General features: G+C 41.4%; 1 protein-coding gene across 2 annotated transcripts; it reads right to left on the bottom strand.

The window, feature by feature from the left end:
* Nucleotides 1-255: 255 nt before the first annotated feature.
* MANSC1 (MANSC domain containing 1) lies at nucleotides 256-15102 on the bottom strand. 2 transcript variants are annotated; one of them, XM_042469732.1, is made up of 4 exons: nucleotides 14854-15102; nucleotides 9990-10316; nucleotides 6064-6204; nucleotides 256-4022 (listed from the first exon to the last, which is right to left on the bottom strand). In XM_042469732.1, the coding sequence occupies exons 2-4, from the start codon at nucleotides 10210-10212 to the stop codon at nucleotides 3214-3216; spliced, it is 1173 nt and encodes a 390-aa protein (XP_042325666.1). In that variant the 5' UTR covers nucleotides 10213-10316; nucleotides 14854-15102; the 3' UTR covers nucleotides 256-3213. The 2 variants fall into 2 exon arrangements, with proteins under 2 accessions (XP_042325666.1, XP_042325667.1); XM_042469733.1 differs by lacking the exon at nucleotides 14854-15102 and adding an exon at nucleotides 10475-11064.
* Nucleotides 15103-18282: the final 3180 nt, after the last annotated feature.

The raw sequence follows: 18282 nt of genomic DNA, 5'->3' as shown, positions 1-18282 counted from the left end.
CAGGGGTCTGTCAGGTCTTTGACAAAACAGTTCTGTTGAAGTGATAAATCTCCAAGAGCTGCGAGAAAACCTCAGACCTGTCAGACTTCTGGGGTGAATTATCTTAACTGATCCGTTGCCTCTAAATAGGCACCACATCTCAGAATGTCTAATCACAACCAGGCAGGGATATGTGCATGATTATAGTAGAAAGGTTCACATACAAATCATTATCATCTCACCCAGCACACAACAGAAACAAGTACAGAGTGTGAGTCAGATACTTTTTTTATTTAAAGCATTTGTTTGCAGTGCATATTGAAAATGCTCTGAAGGCAGTAGCAAGTTCAAATATCAGTAGTAAAACTGTTCTTGTTTAGAGTCAATAATTTAAAAGATGTAGCACAAAAGAAAAGAGGTGGAAAAGAAGAATGGTGAAAATGAGAAAGCTCAGGCATAAGTGTTTAAATTGAAGAATGACAGCAGTTGCAGTCAAACACCACTTGGCAGGCTACAGATCATGCCTTATCCCACAGGATAAACCAACATCTTACTAGGAAACAATCAGAGATAAGAGGTAGAGCCTTCCTCCAGTCTGCTGGGTCTACCCCTGTTCTCCAGGAGCTCTCAAAGATTATTGCCAGTAGCTCTGAGAAATAACTGTAAGAGTATGTAGTCATTTATATATTTTATGTAATTTAAGGTAATCAAACTAAGAGAACATTAGGAAGAATTATATGGAGAATGTGAGTGGAGTATTCTGCCTGTCAGGTCTTGCAGGGGGAGAACTGTGTAATTGGTAGCAATTTCTGTAGCCCATCCAGTTTCTCAGTTCTATAGTCCAGCTAAATTAATGGAATTTGGGACCATGTAAATTTAAAAAAATAACCTGGGAGATGGTATATAAAGAAATATCGTGTGGGAAATTATCCCTGGATTATCCAACATACAGCGATTTTATTAAATTGAAGCTGAATGAAGTATGTGACATTTCCAAGTTTACTGCTGTTCCTGCCAGCAGTATTCAAGAACAACCAAATTGCGGTATTGGAAGATCTTCCTGACAGTAGCAGCTGTTAGACAGTGGAACACACTCCCTCAGAGGTTCATGGAGTCTCCTTCTTAGGAGGTATTTAAACAGAGGCTGGATAGCCATCTGTCAGGAGTGCTTTGATTGTGAGTTCCTGCATGGTAAGAGGTTGGTCTGGATGGCCCTTGTGGTCTCTTCCAACTCTATGATTCTATGAAGGGCAGATAAGTAGCAATGAATTAAAGTAGAGTACATTTTGCCTAGATGTCAGGAAATATAGACCAATAGCCCACAGGTAATATAAGCTCTTATTCCTGGATGTTCAAGAGTGGCACTGACCCTTATCAAAGGTGGTTGCTTGAGGAAGCTTCTCATTGCATTTATGCAAGCTGATATTTCTTTCAAATATCATTATACTAAAAATTTAAGCAGATACATATATAAAAACATACAGAACAGCAATAAGACATTCAGAAGGTCAAAAACATTTCATTTGATTTGTACTGATTTAATTACAAAGTACAATGAAACAGCTGTATGCTACATCTTTAAGAGAATAAGTAGTGATTTTTAAGGAAGGGGAATGTCTAAATTAACTGGTGGCTCATTAAAAAAATCCCTGCAGATGCTACTAAGACCTCAAAGGAGAACTAAATATTACAGAGGACTACTGCTTAAAAGGCTGCCCAAGTTTCTCCCTTCCTTCCATAACATCCTATATAATTTACCCCATATCAGGCATCATTAAGTTGCATGTTTCCAGGGTGCAGTCAAGTAATTTTAGTCCAAGTACTTAATGGTGTTATTGCTTACCTCTTGTCTCACTTCAGAGGGCCACATGAATGACAGTTGTGAAGCACACAACGAATACGTCTTCTTTTCCCTCCACCCCATCCACAGCTGCAGCTTTACAAGTGCTTCTACATTTCTGATATATTACAGCAACAAACAAAAAATGAAACCTGTTTGCCAAACCTGATTTTTTTAAAAAGGGAATTTTGCACTCACCTAAATCACAGGATCATATCAGCTCCTGGATTAAAATGGAGTTTGTTTCGGCTGCTCTGATATTAAATACAGTATCTGGGGATAAGTATTATTTGGTTATAGAAGAGGATATTATATTTTTAAAGAACAAAAGAAATGATTCTAAGCTATATATTTTTTTAAAAAAAATAGAAGCAGCAAACTTGGGGAGCACTAGCATACCTAGGGACTAATCCACATTTTTGGTCACTTTCTGTCATTCTGTCTAGATGGCCATTTGGGGTGGAGGAACAGATTGTGGCGCCATTAATTCTGGTCCTAGTTGTACCTCTGGTCTCTGCTGCTGTAAGGCAAAAACCCAGTGTGGGATCAGGAAAATCCACACAGTAATTATGACAGGAACAGAAGAGCGAGCTGCTGTTTCCAGCTGTGTTTCTTGTAAGACTTTGCTCTCTATTTGACTCAGGCCAAGTGTTAGTGTTACACTTTGCTTTGTTAGATGCTGGTGTGGGAAATGTATTGCTTTCACATGTAATGTCACATGAATTATTTGATTTAAATAAATACTGTATGCTATGTAATATGCTTTCCTGAAAGTCAAAATCATTGGTTTTGGCCTAAATCCAATGGCTACAGTTGAAACAATGGGACTTACATGTTAATTTACCATTCATCTACTAATACAATTGATTTTATTTGTGCTGAGACTAGCATTTGGACCTTGGCCTTTAGTTTTTCTGAAGTGAAATGTGTAAGCAGGCTTATTAGATATCAGGGAAGAAATAGACACAAATGAAGCTTTGCCTTCTGCCTCTACATCATCTGACCTTATGTAATATGACCATTCTACTTGAGCAGACTGGTTCTCTCCCTTTGTGTTTGACTTTTGATAGACTATAGTGAGGTTAGATTGCCTCTGAAGACTGGTGATTCTGGCCATTACACAAACTGCCCAGCCAGACAAATAACTATGACAAATATGACCTGAATATTAAGTTATAAATCATGTCAATAGGACAATATTCCAAACGATCACAATTTCCTGAGATGGGAAGCAGAAGACTTAGCATTCCATCAGCCCACAGTACAAATGAGCAAAAGATGTCAACAGGGAACTTTAAACATCAGAACGTTCCTAGTATAAAGTTTAGACCTGGCCCTATAAAAAAGGGAAGGTGACCTCCTACCTATATGACAAATTTAACCCATCATCTGTGTTACACATTGGCATACATACCATTGATCAAGTAGTCCAGCCTAGTGTATTGCCTTTGCTGAAGAGATTCAAGCATCTTCCTCCCTACCAGCACTGTAACCAAGAGTAAGAATATCACCCCAAAGAGCAATGCAATAAGAAGTACACTTTGGTCAACAGAGAGAGCAGTCTGTTTCTGGTCCAGATTTCCACCAAGTTTATCACCTTCAAACTCTTGCTGTTCATTATGAAGGAGGACATAATATAAAGAAGCCGAAGAATCTTTAGTAGGTAGACTAGAAGGTAACTGGTTGGTCTTGCTGGCACTAGATTCAGAAGCAGCTGATGGATGGGAAATACTCGTGCTTCTTGGATTTGCAGCTTCTAAAGGTGTATTTCCATGATAAACTGTTGCAGACTTGGTGTTTGTAGTACGGCTAGGAGATACACGTGAGCTTAGAGTAGCAACAGTAACAGTCTGGCTGCCAGTGGTAACAACAGGCAGCTTAACTGGATGTTCTGCAGTTGGAACAGTGTGTTGTATAGGATTAACAATACCTGGTAGCAACACACTGCTACTTTTATGTGGTGGTGTCCTCTCTGAATCATTTCCCCTTTCCTCTTTTGGATATTGGGAATGTTCATCAATTCTGTCTGAGTGATCCAAGATTTCCATCTGATTAGAAGCAATAGGTTTCTGCAAAGGATCTGGTTCATGGGAAGCATTTGTTATATTATAAGGATCAAACATGGCAATTTGTGCAGACATAAAACTGCCATTTACAGTAGGATGAAAAACCACGCTTGTGATAGGAGCAGGCTTGGAGATCTCTGTGTCAAGAAAAGAAAAGAAAACCATTTTATTATTTTCATTATCATTCATTAAGTCTGAAATTGTCAGTGATGGAAATTCACATTCTCTTTTTTTTTATAGAAAAAATGAATATGAAATACAATTTACGGGAGGAAAAAAAAATCAAAGCTTACAAAGTAACTGACAGCACTGTAAAACATTCATATAATGTACAGTATATAACCAGGCTCCCAGAATTAACGTCTCTTTCAACCAAATGCATCATCATATATATGGCCATGAGTGATTGGGGCTTGTCTTACTGGGTCTGTTGATTGATTAGCATAGCAAATAACAGTCGCATCCTCTTAATTCAAAAGCAAATGAGTAAGTCTAAACTAGATATACACCATTTGGCAGTCGTTCACTGCCATGGCTTTTTTCAAACAACTCTCCTGGTTTTGTTGGAAAGTTAGAAATTCTTTCTATGGCTACCTATCAAGGGGCACTATGCAGTTATCACATTTAATATTTTGATAGAAATAAAAAAAGGAGGAATAGGTGATAAAAAACACAGAATAGTTATAAATGGAAGACAACACTTCCTATGAATGTTGGAAGATGCTTGAAGAATAAAAACATCATCTGGATGTATCATAGTGTCTATGGGTGTCTTACCTGGGAACCATTACCATTAAAAAGACAGAAGTGTTTTCAGATTAGTAACTGAGAGACACATCCACACTTAGAATCACAGAATTATTGAGTTGGAAGAGACCACAAGGGTCATTCAGTCCAACCCCTTGCCATACAGGAACTCACAATCAAAGCACTCCTGACAGATGGCTTTCCAGCCTCTGTTTAAAGACCTCAAAAGAAATAGATTTCATCACACTCTGAAGGAGTGTGTTCCACTGTCAAACAGCTCTTACTGTCAGGAAGCTCTTTCGAATGTTTAGGTGGAATGCCTTCAGTGGCTTGACAAACACTTTTTTCTATATTGTATTGAGATTTCACTCAATCAAATAATTGATCAATCAAATAGACCAGTGATGGGAAGAAACAGAGGAAGATGCATGATGTATAGAGATTTTAGAAGACTTTTTTGTCTTCATGTCTCTAGCTGAGGTTTTAAAAACTTTCTAAAATCTATCTTTTAAAGCATGATTTTGAGGACCTCTTTGCTATTGCTGAAAGAGAAAAACAGAATGAAAACAAAGAAACAAACAAACTAAAACTAAGAACTCCTCCAACCCTTCCCCAGATTGATGGCTGCTGGTAGACAAATATTTATATTCATGTCTTTGTCTTAGTTTCAAATTAAGGTTATTTGGCTTTTAAATTATGTTGCAGGCAGGATTGTCAGATATCAGGGTCTGGTCTTGAATATCTAGTTTTCGTGGGTCACCTTCAAGCAGGAGGTGAGGGAGCAAATTCTCCAATTTTTGTGGTCTCTGCTCTGGGCAAGAGGAAAATGCTGGGTGTAAATCTACAGCTCAACTAGGAAGGAGCTAATTACTACAATTTTGCAGGATTTAATTGATTTGTTGCTGCGATTCACAAAGGTTTTCTAGGAGGTCTGAGTAGTTAGTTTTCTACTTCCCTCTCAGTCTTTGTGGAGCCAGGGTCTACCCTCTGCTCTGCCCTCATCTTCTGGCTAGAATCAAGTTACCTACATACTCCTTCATTATCCCTTCATAAGTGAAAAGGAATAATAGGCTCATTTCACCCTGATCTGGGAACAACCTTTTAGTTAAGAGGTCTGTCTTAATTTCCAAACAAGAAAATATGTTCTCTCTTCCCCCACCCCCCGGTGTGTTTGTATTTTTGAATGACAAGTTATGAGCAACTGTGATTGGTACTGAATCCATAAACACTTAATAACATTCATCAGAGCCCCCCAGGTCTCAAGTTTTCATCTGGAAACCTCAAGGCTTCGAATGTTCCTGAACTGGCTAACCTAGCTGTTAGCAATATTGTGTAGTGGATTAGGGGTGGTTCATTGGATAGGTATATTTGAATAAATACTGAATCCCAGAAATTATAAACTCAGTGAGTCAAATATTTATCACTACTTACCTTTTATTATTCTGTAGGTCACCAGACCTAATACTTGTTTCACAGGGCAAATTTCCGTGGTGGGAAAATAAAACAGATAGCAATTTGGAGAATTGCCCTTCTTTTTGGCATTAAAGACTACATAGTTGCACAGCTTGTTGCCTGGAAAACACAAGACATAGCCTAAATCTATATTAACAGCAAGTTTGTATTTGGCTGTTTTATAAAAGCAAACCTCAGAAGTGCTAGTGTATTATCTCTAACAAGGGTGTGCAGAATGAAGATGATCAGAGAAACAGGTATCTTTCTTTATTTCCCCCTTTTATTTATAACCCATCTTTCTCTCAGTGTCACACTAGGGGAGATCTCTTGGGAAAATAGGAGTTAAATGTGATTTAAAATACATTCGAATTTAAACCAAACTTGCAAATTCAGTTAGTTTAGCACACTAGGGGACTGCCCAAGTGAAATAATGCGAAGTTAATCCGAACGCAAAGCAGAGAAAAACAGCAGCTTTTTTACTTTCGGGTTGCTCCGAAAGTAAAAAGCTGCCAGTTTTCTCCGCTTTGCGTTCAGATTAACTTCATGTTATTTCACGTTAACTGCAACAAAACTTCTGAGTTTTCTTTGGTTTAAATCTAGTTTAACTCCCGTTTTCCCACAGAATCTTGCTAGTGTGATAAACTCATCAGTGTGGGACCTAAGGCAGCATACAATAGCTTAAAAACACAATACTACAGTTTAAAAACCCCATTTTAATACATAAGTTAAATAAAATTAAACTGACTTTGATTTAAACACACAAGTTAAAAATAAGTTAAAACAGCATTAAAGCATTTTTAAAACGAAATAAAAACACCTTTCTATTAAAAAAAGACATTTTAATCACATTTTTATCATTTTTTTCCATGGAGGACAGCCTGAAAGTTGTGTTTGTATGGCAATTTCCATTCCTCAGTTACAGCCAACTGAAGCAAAAAGTTATCAGTAGTCATTTTCCAGTACAGCTAAACAGAACCTCACCCCCTGGACACAATGGCTTCAGGATTCTGAGAGCTGCAGTCCAAAAAAGCATAATGCCCACTCACTGGATCAGAAGAAGTAGATCTGTGCGAAACAGTTGCTGTGGGACTTGCTACTGCAGTGGCCCTTCTGACCTTTTTGAATGATGGCAGTTCCTTGGCTCTTTCCTCAAAGGAACACCAAGAGGAATCAGGCTTTGAACAAGATATTTGTATAAGTTTGGGCTGAAACAGACAGCCCTTTTGCACCGCCGTCCGGGCAGCTTTGGAACGTGGTGTTTATACGCTGTGCGTCCTGAAGCCGCTCAGCCGTTTACATGGCGGCGGCTGCATGACACTCTGGCAGTGCAGTGTTTACATGCTGCATACTGCCGGAGCATCATGAAGCCAGCTTCTGGCAGTGGCTCGGGCACAAAGCTGGCTTTTTGCTGCTTTTTTGGGTGGCTTCAAGGCAGATTGGGGCCACTGTGTGCGGTTACCATGGCCTCAACCTGCCTTTGGTAGGGGTGGCTTCAAGCCATCCCTTCTGGCCTTCTATTTCAGTCCTTTGTCTGCTTTTCTGGATTAAAACCAGGCAGTCATCACATTAAATTTAAAGACTATAATCACTGCTAATGTAGTTGCCATTTTCTTTGCTTTGCCTCCTTTTTCACATTTACACCCTTTCTTAGCCTTGTCCACACCTGGTCACCTCCCCCATATATCAGTCACCATTTCCCGTAGTTTCCTCCTCATCCATTCAGCCTTTAGAACAATTACGCCTGCTAGAAATTTGTACATTCACTGTCATCATTTTCCTCTGGTTTGTTCTTTATATCCTTTGTGACACCACCCTAAGTTTTACCCTCGACTTATCCATGAGTCGTATCAAAATCCATAATTTTGGCCCCAAAACCTGCCCTCAACTTATACATGACGTTGACTTATAGTTGCATATAAACTGTATGTTTGAGCTCCCAGCACCAACTCCCTGTTCTGGCTTAGCCTATTCCAAGTTACTACAAGGCAGCCAACTGTGTACTACAAGCCAGATTTTGAAAAATATACTTTGTTAGACTACATCTCCCAGAATTACAAGATAGCATGTGTTAGGATAAATGCAAGCAAAGTGATGATCAAGATTTTACAATAAAATCTTTAACATATACAGAGCAAGGAATGTCAAATGTTCAAGTTGGTCTCAGAAAAAGAAAAAAACACTAGAGATCATGTTGAAAACATAGGGTGACTACTAGAGTGTACCAAAGAATTTCAGAACAAAACAAGACCACGCTTTATAGATTACAGCAAAATCTTTGACTCAGTGGATCCTGAAAAAAGATTGATCACTGTAAAATAAATGGGAATGCCACAACTTTTGAGACTGTCCCTATGTGTAATCTATACTCTGGACAAGAGGTCATAGACATAGCAGAAATGGAAAGTGAAATTGTTTCCCATTGGCGAGGGTGCATTTTATCACCCTATCGGTTTAATATAAATGCACAACATGTCATATGAAAGTCAGGTTTGACTCAGTGAAAATTGAAGGAAGAAACATGAATAGTAGTTTAAAAGATGCAGATAATGCCATGTTACTAGCAGAAACTAATGAAGATTTGGCATGACTACTGATGACTACTTTAAATAGAAGAAAAAGCAGGATTATTGCTGATTATTAATGAAAAATGGATGATGAAGGCATTGAAATTTTAAAGATTTTCTGCACTTTGGCTCAGTTATCAGTTAAAATAAAAAATGTGATAAGAAATCAGAGATCCTGCACCAGACACTATGTTCCTTCTCCTAATCCAACCCCTGAAACCCACTTTAAAAGCCATTTCACCATTCCAACTGATGTTCTCTGCTCCTGTTGATCAGGAGATTTGATCAGCCTGGTACAACATTGCTCAGTTACAGAAGGGGACTATCATGTCACCCTACAATTCCCTATTGAACAGTACCACAGAACTCTGTTGCTTTGGATGACTGACTGGCGGTTAAGGTGGATTTCAATGCTATTTGTGGTCATGGTGATGGTGACTACGAAGTAGGTACAACTAGCCTGTAAAATTACATTATGACATCCTAACTGCCTAACAGAACTTCAGCCTAAGACTTGGAGGGGCAACTAAGAAAGAACTATATAAAGTTCACAACCATAAAGTATGCCAACGTCAGAATCATAATATCTCCATACTTCTATGCATGGCAATGAAAGTTGGAAAGTAAAAGAAAGCTGACAGGAAGAAAATAAACTCATTTGAAATGTGGTGGTGAATGGGAGTTCTATGGATCCCATGGACTGCAAAAAAGACAAATAAATGAACTGATTAATGCTAAAGCTACTAAACTGAAGTTATTGCATTCTGGATAGATCATGAGGTCACATGATTTATTGTTAAAGATGATGCTTGGTAAAATGAAAGGCAGTAAGAAAAGTGGAAGACCAAACTGCAGTTCAGTTGACTTGATAAAGGAAGCTACGGCCCAAAGTTTTCAAAACCTCAGTAGGGCTGTTGACAAGTAGGGCTCTTGGAAGTCTGTCATTCATAGGGTTGCTGTAGGTCAAAACTGACTTGATGGCAAATGACAATGAGAACATCCCACAACTAGTATAGTTGCCTGCCGGATGATAGAACACGTGCTAGTAGGGAATTCTGAGCAATGCAGTCCAAAAGTAACCATTCCATGATAAAAAAGTATCCATTTGATATCAGTTTTTGCTGTCACAGCTCTCATGTTTGCCTCGAATCCTGAGAATTCTAGTTTGGTGAAACTGATGCGAATTCTGACCACTACCACAACCACCTGACCCATGCAGAGCAATTGTTAAGTCAGTTTAAATCTGCAATGCTGTACATTGAAGAAACTGAAACTTATGTCTGAGTAAACAATGTATTGGAAATCTATAATGCACATGCATCCCCAAAGGACCATTATTACCTTCTATTTCTGCCCCCAAACAGCACATGTTAACACAGGCTTCTGAAGATGCAGTTGAGATTGGATCTGTCCCCCGGATGCCTTTAGAAAGGGCCTTTTGTATATCAACAGTGATGTTCTCCATCTTCTCTGTGGAACATGCTTGACTTTGGGATGGTTTCAGCATGACACAGACCACCACTGCCAAGGCACAGGCAAAGCACTGGGCAATCCAGAGAGACATTTCTTTTGCTTAAGTGTGATGTGTTCCTTATGTTTTTCCTCTGTTTTCACCAGGGCCATTTACATGTAGTATATGGTCATTTTAAGAAGGCCACATTGCTTGTTCTAGTAAGAAAAAAGAGGGTGTTACTTGGTTTTTAATGCCACATGCAAATCCCTTCCCAGTCCATAACACACATAGTACCATTTAGCATGTGGCTTCACATTTACAGATTGTATGCAATGGAGAATTACACAAGATGTAGCATAAAGGTATGGCATACCTATCTTTCATAGAAGTTGGAATTTCCCCTTGTGAAAATGCAGACAAAATTTGCTTGAAATTTGGTAATATTTCCAGATCCAGATAAAATTGCTTCATGGGAACAATCAAGTACATGGAACATGACTGTCACTGGGAACTCTAGTGTATATTATTAAGGAAATGTGCAGGTCCTCTCAATCCCCCACTTGTTTAGCCACGTCAACCAAAAAACAAAACTACGCCTTCAAAATGTCAGGTAAATCAGAGAATGGAAGGGAAGACAAGACGAAAATGACACAAGAACATAAGAGTGTTCCCTATAAATAAAACTGGCTACATATTGCATTAATTCATGACTGTTGAATAAAGGTAACGGATTTTTAGTGAGAAAGTTTATTCTTCTTTGCAGTGATAGACCAGAACTTTGGTTCTCACCCAGAGATAGTGGTGACATAGTCAATATAGGCATAAAGATTTTCACAGCCTTTGTTTCATTTGTTGGTTTGTAGTAAAGAGAAAAGACCAATTTCAGAGTTTGAATGCAGCTGAAAAACTGTGGTTTATGAAACCCGAGGCATCTTTCATTTTGGCATTTCTCACAAGCCATAATGAAAGATGTCTGAAGTTTGGAAGCAGGGATGTAGCCAGGATTTTAGGAAGGGGGGGGGGGTCCAGACTAAGTGCCACCATTATAATGGGGCTTGGGTGCGGCAGCGCACCAGCACGCACCATTCATTTTTCTAATGGAAGGGGGGAGTCCGGACCCCAAGAACCCCCCCCCTTGGCTACATCCCTGTTGGAAGGCAAGAGAAAACATACAAGCACAATGGTCACTGCTGTGAATTTATCACTCCATGACTGTGAAGAAAGCTATTTCTATGTTTTTGTCTAAAACTGGCATTCAGTTAGATCTGTGATTTACCAAAAGAATGTCAATACGATGAAGACTCATTAGACTGTGTGCAAATGTTGAAGATTGCTCTCAAGATTTCCCCTAAGTGTCCGTGTCCAATGCTTTTATTTAAAAAACCCTCTATTACTGTTCAGTATTCTTTCTTGGGGGAAAGCTTCAGGGCTTTTAACAGCTGCACACAAGATCCCCTTTTCCTCTAAAATGTAGCTTCAAGGTAAGGAAAACTAGGTTTTTAAATTTCCACGCATCAGAAAGATGCTTTAAAAACAACAACAACAACCACACACACAACAAATCCCAGTCAGGTGAAAGGAAGTAAGCAACTCTAGATCCATTGCAGCAATATTTAAAACACTCCCTATGTCCACTTTGTGATGAAACGATAATGATGTGTAAAATAGTGAGTCAGAACATTGGGTGTGTACACAGGTTTGTGATACAGAAGAATTCAGCACATAAAGCTAAGAAAAGAGGCTGGCTTGGGCTTAAAGGGCATCTCCATAATGGACAAGAGTACATAGTGTTACTTCCTTTAATAAATGGAACCATGCCACTTATTTCAGAATACCACAACTACATTATTGCTGAGTGAGTTAAGAGTATTAAAAAGCTGAGAGACATACACTATGCTATAACTAAAGCACCACACTTAATTTTTCAGGGGCAAGAGCCAGGTCTGAAATTACCAGAAAAGTATTTCCAGTCTGGAAGACATGCACCATAATTTAATATAAAGAGAAACACACTGTTCATCCTCCCCAATGTGGAAGAACACATTGTGTATCTTAAGTTATTCTAGACTGTGAACATGTTTGTCATTTTATTTTTCATACTTCCTTGTTTAACTTTTTAGCACTGGTGCATATTTTTAACCTGTACTGTATCACACACATTAGTGAAGCTTCTGAGATGAGACAAAGCAGTCTGTGGAACAACTCTAGTGAAGAAACTTTACTGATTTGGTTTTGACTGAAGGCTAAATAAATACAAGAGACAGCTGAGGTGTTCTGGAATCCAGGGAAGCTGAGAAGGCTGGAGTCTGAAGGGGGCAAGAAACCAAGAAAGAATAAGTATTTGAATATAGCAGGGGTCCTTAATGAAATCCAAAAGCAAAGATGGAGAGCTCTTGGGCAAGTATCCTCAGCAGGCCCATCTCCCCTTCACTGCTTTCACTGCTGCCATTTCAAACATCAAACATCTTTCTTTGGGAAACCATTGGGCAAGGCAGGGCAGAGGATAGAAATTGCGGCTTCTGCTTCACTTTCTCACTCTTGCCTGCAGGTACAAGGTCCAAAACACACTGCAGAAATAATCCAGTTTGAGACCTGGCTCTGTGCTAGGGAATCCTGCGAACTGTAGTTTTGTGAGACATGTAGGCTGCTCTGTCAGAGAGTTCTGGGGCCACAATATGCTACAGTTCCTAGGACAGTGATGGCGAACCTATGGCACGCCATAGCACAGAGTTTGCCAGAGTTCCTTACTAGAAAGCCAGAGGGATGTGGCACTTTGCAATAAATAAGTGGGGTCTGGGTTGCAGTTTGGGCACTTGGTCTGTAAAAGGTTCACCATCACTGTCCTAGGACTCCCTAGCCCTGAGCCAGGACAGTTAAAGCAGTCTCAACTGGGATTATTTCTGCAGTGTGTTTTGGACCCAAGTGATTAAGTAGAACTGATAAGAAAAGGAATAGTCGAGTCAAGGCAATGAATTCCAGCCATAGATTTGAACTGCCCAGCTCTTCTAATTATCTGGAGGGAGTTGCAGGCTTTTGTCACAGTTTCCCTCTTCCCTACATTTTAGGTTGATGGGTGTCAAGGGAAAACAACACGGGTGGTTAAGCCCAGGAAAAACCCCAAAGGTGCCCAAATATAAAGTTGTGTTTGCCACCTTTCCTGGTCCTTTGGCATTCCAGGGCCTCATTCACACTACATAAGAAACCATTTTTTGAGTTGGATCGTATCGAATCAATGGATTGATTCAACATCGAATAGATGTTCACACTATTCCACCCGCGATCGAACCTGCCCACTTCCATTTTATCTATTTCACATTTACATTCGTCAACCAGATTGATTCAAAAAGGAGTTGCATCACAGGGATGATCGTGTCACAGGGAACTGAATCCAATTGTCAACACATTCGCACTTGTGTTAAATCAAATTGTTTTTTCAAACGCAGGGAATGTGCTGGATTCAGAAGAACAGGTTTAGTGATCTGAGTTTAGTGCTCCTGACCCGCAAACCACACCAGAAATTCTGTGGCAGTGCAAATATGGGCCCTTTAAAGTGATTTACAGTGGTTTGAAAACCGGTTTATTATGTAGTGTGAATGAGGCCCAGGAAAGTGGAGGTTGGAAGGCCCAAGACTGAGTTGCTCCCAGCAGGCCCTGCCCTTGGCTGGCTTTTGGTTAAATGACCTCAGTATTTTACTAATCCCCTCCCTCCACCCAAATCCGGGAGACAGGGCTGGGATCCGGATCTTCCTCCTCTTGGTCAGTCCAACGGCAGGAAGGGCCCTTTGGAATCGCTGCCAAGGAAGAGACCAAAGGGAGGGAGGGCCTGAGAGGACGGTGGTGGGGCTTCTCCTCTGTCCCCAGGAGCCCTGAGGGGGGCAAGGAAGGCAGGGCTGAGTGAGGAGTGCCCCTTGGGGCTGCCTTTCCCAATGGGAGGCAGAGACACTAGTGAACCAGAGTAAAGCCAAATCTGCCCCTGGAGAAGGAAGACCACCGAGGGTATGCCCAGCAGCCAAAGCACCCAGGGTCTACAGAGCGGTTAGTCCAGATTTAGTCTAAGTAAGAAGGAAGGATTCAAAGCTATAGCCATGTTAGTATCTGGAATCAGTCTGTGGAGAGACAGACCTTGCAGCACTTTTCAGACTCACAGAAAGAAAGAACTTGGCAGCAGGAGCTTTGGGAGACGTCAGCCCACTTCCTCAGATGCACTTGGATACAATAATAATAATAATAATAATCATCATCATCATCATCATCATCGGAAGATCTTGGGGCACCTTTGAGATTCACTGAAATAAAGAAGTGGGCAGCAGGAGCTTTCCTGGCTTCAGTCCACTTCCGTTGCCCACTTCTTTCTTTCAGTGAATCTCAAAGGTGCCCCAAGATCTCCCTACATTTATTATTATTATTGTTATTATTATTGTTGTTATTTCCAAGTGCATCTGAGGAAGGAGACTGAAGTGTAGTAAGGCTCCTGCTGCCCACTTCTTTCTTTCTGTGAGTCTCAAAGGGGCCACAAGATCCCTTTACATACTAAGAAGGAAGAGTCTAAGCCTATGCCCACACTGCAGGAATAATGCGGGTTGATCCCGCTTTAAGCGCCACAACAAACTGCCATTCCCAGAATTCCACAGCCTGCAGCCAGGACACTTAAAGCGGGATAAACCCGGATTATTCCTGCAGTGCGGATGCAGCTGAACTTTGAATTTTATTCTAAGTAAGAGAGAGGCGAAGTGTCGGAGGGGCCTCACTCACCGCTGGCTCCGACTCCTCTTTCGACCTGGGTCCGGATCCCCGCCGGGCTTGAGACCCACTGCGTGAGACTTCGGGCAGGTCACACTCTCTCAGCCCCAGGGGGAAGCATAGCAAAGGGACGCGTGGGCCTCATCCGGGCCTTCTTCCTGGGCCCTAAGCCCCGCCCACTTCTTCCTGCCGGGTCACTGAGCGTCCACCTGTCGGACTGAATGGGACTTCGCCCCAAATGACAAGCGAACCTGGCTCGGATGGCACCAGCTGCGCATGCGCGGGCGGCCCCTCCTGCCCTCAAGTCTTCCGGAGCCAGTGCGCATGCGCCGCTCTCGCACCAAGCGCACCCCGGAGGCGGCGTGTTTTCCTCTCCTGACCCGGAAGCGAAACTGGGGGACCGGAAGTGTGTGAACCAGAGAGCCCAGATGGCGGCTGGAGGGCCGAGGGGTGTGCTGGGTTTGGAGGCGGCCTGAGAAGCAGGAGCAGCGGCCTCTGTGTGCCGAGCCCCGCCGCTGGCCATGGGAGCCGAGCAGAGCGCGGACGCCGAGAACCGGCCTCAGGACCCCAATGCTTCAGGTGCGAAGGGAGAGGGCTCCTCCCGTTGAGAGGCAAGGAAGCAAAGGGCCACGCTTTGAAAGGGTTGCCCATGGAAACAGAGCAACCCAGAGGGAGAGGCTGCATCCACACTGGAGGAATAACTCGGTTTGGCACCGCTTTAATTCTCTTTCTGTGGCTCAAGTGCTATGGAATTCTGGGAGTTGGAGTTTGTTGTGGGCCTGTAGAGTTTCCCTGATGCAGTTTACTGGGGAATCTTCTGGGAAGGAACAATGCAACCATACCCACACTGCGTCACTGCAATTTAGCAATGAAACTGAACAAGGCATTCATACTCAAAGTGGTTACTAAACCGAGAGAGGGGTCATTAACAGATCATCTCAAGGTATAGATGAATTGGTTTCAAAACCACCCAACCACCCAACCCTCAGAGCCACAACATTGTGTGATAAGCTTCAGGCAAAGACAGGATTTGCTCAGTGAATTGAGGTGTCATGTAATATACCCCTTCAACTTGTTTTAAACTCCTGTCTCAATGCCAAAGCATCAGAATATATAGAAGAAGGACTGTACCAAGTCAAACCACGCATCCACTTCAGTTATAAGGTTGACAATGCAGTTTCCCTTAAAGGTCCCAAGGAAAATCTGACAAGAGAATGAATCCAGGACCTTTCACTTACCAAGCCTGTCGCCTGACAATGACCACGACTCAAGCCACCATGCCTCCTTCATTCCAACTCCATTTTAAAAAGGAGCCTGAAAACAAAGTTTGTAACATTTTAGGAACTTTATTGTCCCTGGGATAGTTCTTGCTGCTTTTGATCCAACTGCTAGCTCTCTGGATCTTTATCTAGTCTTTTAGGGTTTCCTTTTACCTCTCTGAACACTAAACACTCTGATGCTAACTGCTTAAAATTATATTACAGAGTGCCAATAAACAGAAGTAGTGTCATCTATTGGAAATATTTTTTTTTCAAAACACTGCACTATAACTAGCAAATGAAATGGCATATTTTTTACAAGTTATGTATCTATAGCAAGCAAACAGAGTAAATTTCCTGGCTCTGGAAATACTAGTCACCTTTCAGATACGAAAGTAAAGGTGACACGCACAAAATAACAAAACAACTAACAGTTATAAGCCAACAGATCAGCCAATCCATGTCATGTAAATAGTAAGTCAAAACCCTTAAAATAAAAAAAGAAAAGAACACAATACTCTATATTAGACCTCCTCTGTAAGCTCTTCAGATGATATCTGTATTATTTCCTTAAAGCCTTTCAATGTTCTTCCTGTCACGCTTAACATACACAACTATGTTCAATCTATAAATAAATTATAAATCATCTATAAATAAACACATTTACTTATATTTCAGTTGTTCCAGCTATCAGTAATTGAATGTAACATACACAAGAGCCCCCGCATATATTTACTGTTTCAAATAAAAAAAACCTGAATATGCCTTACTTGTAGTCTTTTATATTAACCACTAGATGTCATCTATATTAACAGAATTCAAAGACATAGTCATGTCAGTCTGGAAAATCAGTCTGCAAAGGGGATCTTGTAGCACTTTTGAGACTAACTGAAAGCAGAAGATGGTAGCATAAGATTTCATAGACTTGAGCCTACTTGCTCAGATGCATGTGGTGGAGAGACTACTACTATGGAAGTCTATGGCCTGGTGCAGACCAGCGGAAAAGAACCTGCAAAAAGTGGGTTCTTTTTGCGGTGCGTACTGATGCCGCAGTGCGCAATGACGCACTCACAACATCAGTATCATGCTGTGACGTGCGGACGCTAAGTGTCCTCATGTCAAAATGGCGGGCTCATCTGTGCAGGGCACTGCCATTGTTGACGTACAGAATACGTGCTAGGGTTGCAGGGGATATGTAAGCGACGTCCCGAGGCAGCCCTAGCACATCATCAAGACGGCGTCGAGGCCCGTCTGTACCAGGCCTATAATGACGCTTACTGCTCTTATAATGACTTCAATAAGTACTTTCACAACACATTCTGGAATTTAAACTTATGGTCCAGCACTAGTGCCAGTCTGCTAGCCATCAGCTCCTGGTCCACAGTGTTTTCAAGAATGAAAGAATAAGTCATAGCCAATAGCACAAATTTGGTACCCGTCCACTGGACACTGGGAAACGAACAGCACATCAAACATTGGAGGAAACATTGTTCCGGTCACTGGTTGTCAATATCTGATTGTTTGTCAATATTCAAGATGGTTTAGAGTTCAGCTTTCGAATCTCCAATCACTGACCCTGCTGCGGGCTTCTGGGAAACTGAAGCCAAAACACTGGATAGCCACAAACTGAGAACCCCAGGGAGCTGGGGAGTTTAGCCTGGAGAAGAGAAGGTAAAGAGGTGATATGATAGCCCTGTTTAAATATTTGGAAGGATGTCATTGAGGAGGGAGCAAGCTTGTTTTCTGCTTCTCCAGAGACTGGACCCGGAGCCATGGATTCAAGCTGTAGAAAGAGATTCCACCTCAACCATTAGGCGAACTTCCTGAGAGTAAATGGCTGTTCGACAGTGGAACATACTCCCTCGGAGGTAGTGGAGTCTCCTTCCGTGGAGGTTTTAAGCAGAGGCTGGATGGCCATCTGTTAGGGATGCTTTGATTGGATTTCCTGCATGGCAGATGGGGTTTGACGGATGGGGGCTGTGCGGTCTCTTCCAACTCTATGATTCTATGATTCTAATGCTCTACTGAAAACCATGGATTACCTACTGCTACTACTCTCGTCCTGCAATATGCAAGAATAGCCACACCACAGGACTTTATACATGATTGCATGTGCTCCTACCCGATAGAGCACCTTTGCTTTGTGCACACGTGAATGATGACACCGCGTTTTAAAAACACT

Source organism: Sceloporus undulatus, chromosome 5 (assembly GCF_019175285.1).
Source record: "Sceloporus undulatus isolate JIND9_A2432 ecotype Alabama chromosome 5, SceUnd_v1.1, whole genome shotgun sequence".
NCBI lineage: Eukaryota > Metazoa > Chordata > Lepidosauria > Squamata > Phrynosomatidae > Sceloporus > Sceloporus undulatus.
This window is presented reverse-complemented; position numbering and strand designations above follow the sequence as displayed.

Coding starts and splice junctions, on each gene's coding strand:
- MANSC1 (XM_042469732.1), bottom strand. CDS start 10,212: ATGTCTCTCTGGATTGCCCAGTGCTTTGCCTGTGCCTTGGCAGTGGTG. Junction 6,205..9,989: donor TTTGGGGGCAGAAATAGAAG/GTAATAATGGTC, acceptor TGTGTTTTCCAG/GCAACAAGCTGTGCAACTAT. Junction 4,023..6,063: donor GACCTACAGAATAATAAAAG/GTAAGTAGTGAT, acceptor TTCTTGACACAG/AGATCTCCAAGCCTGCTCCT.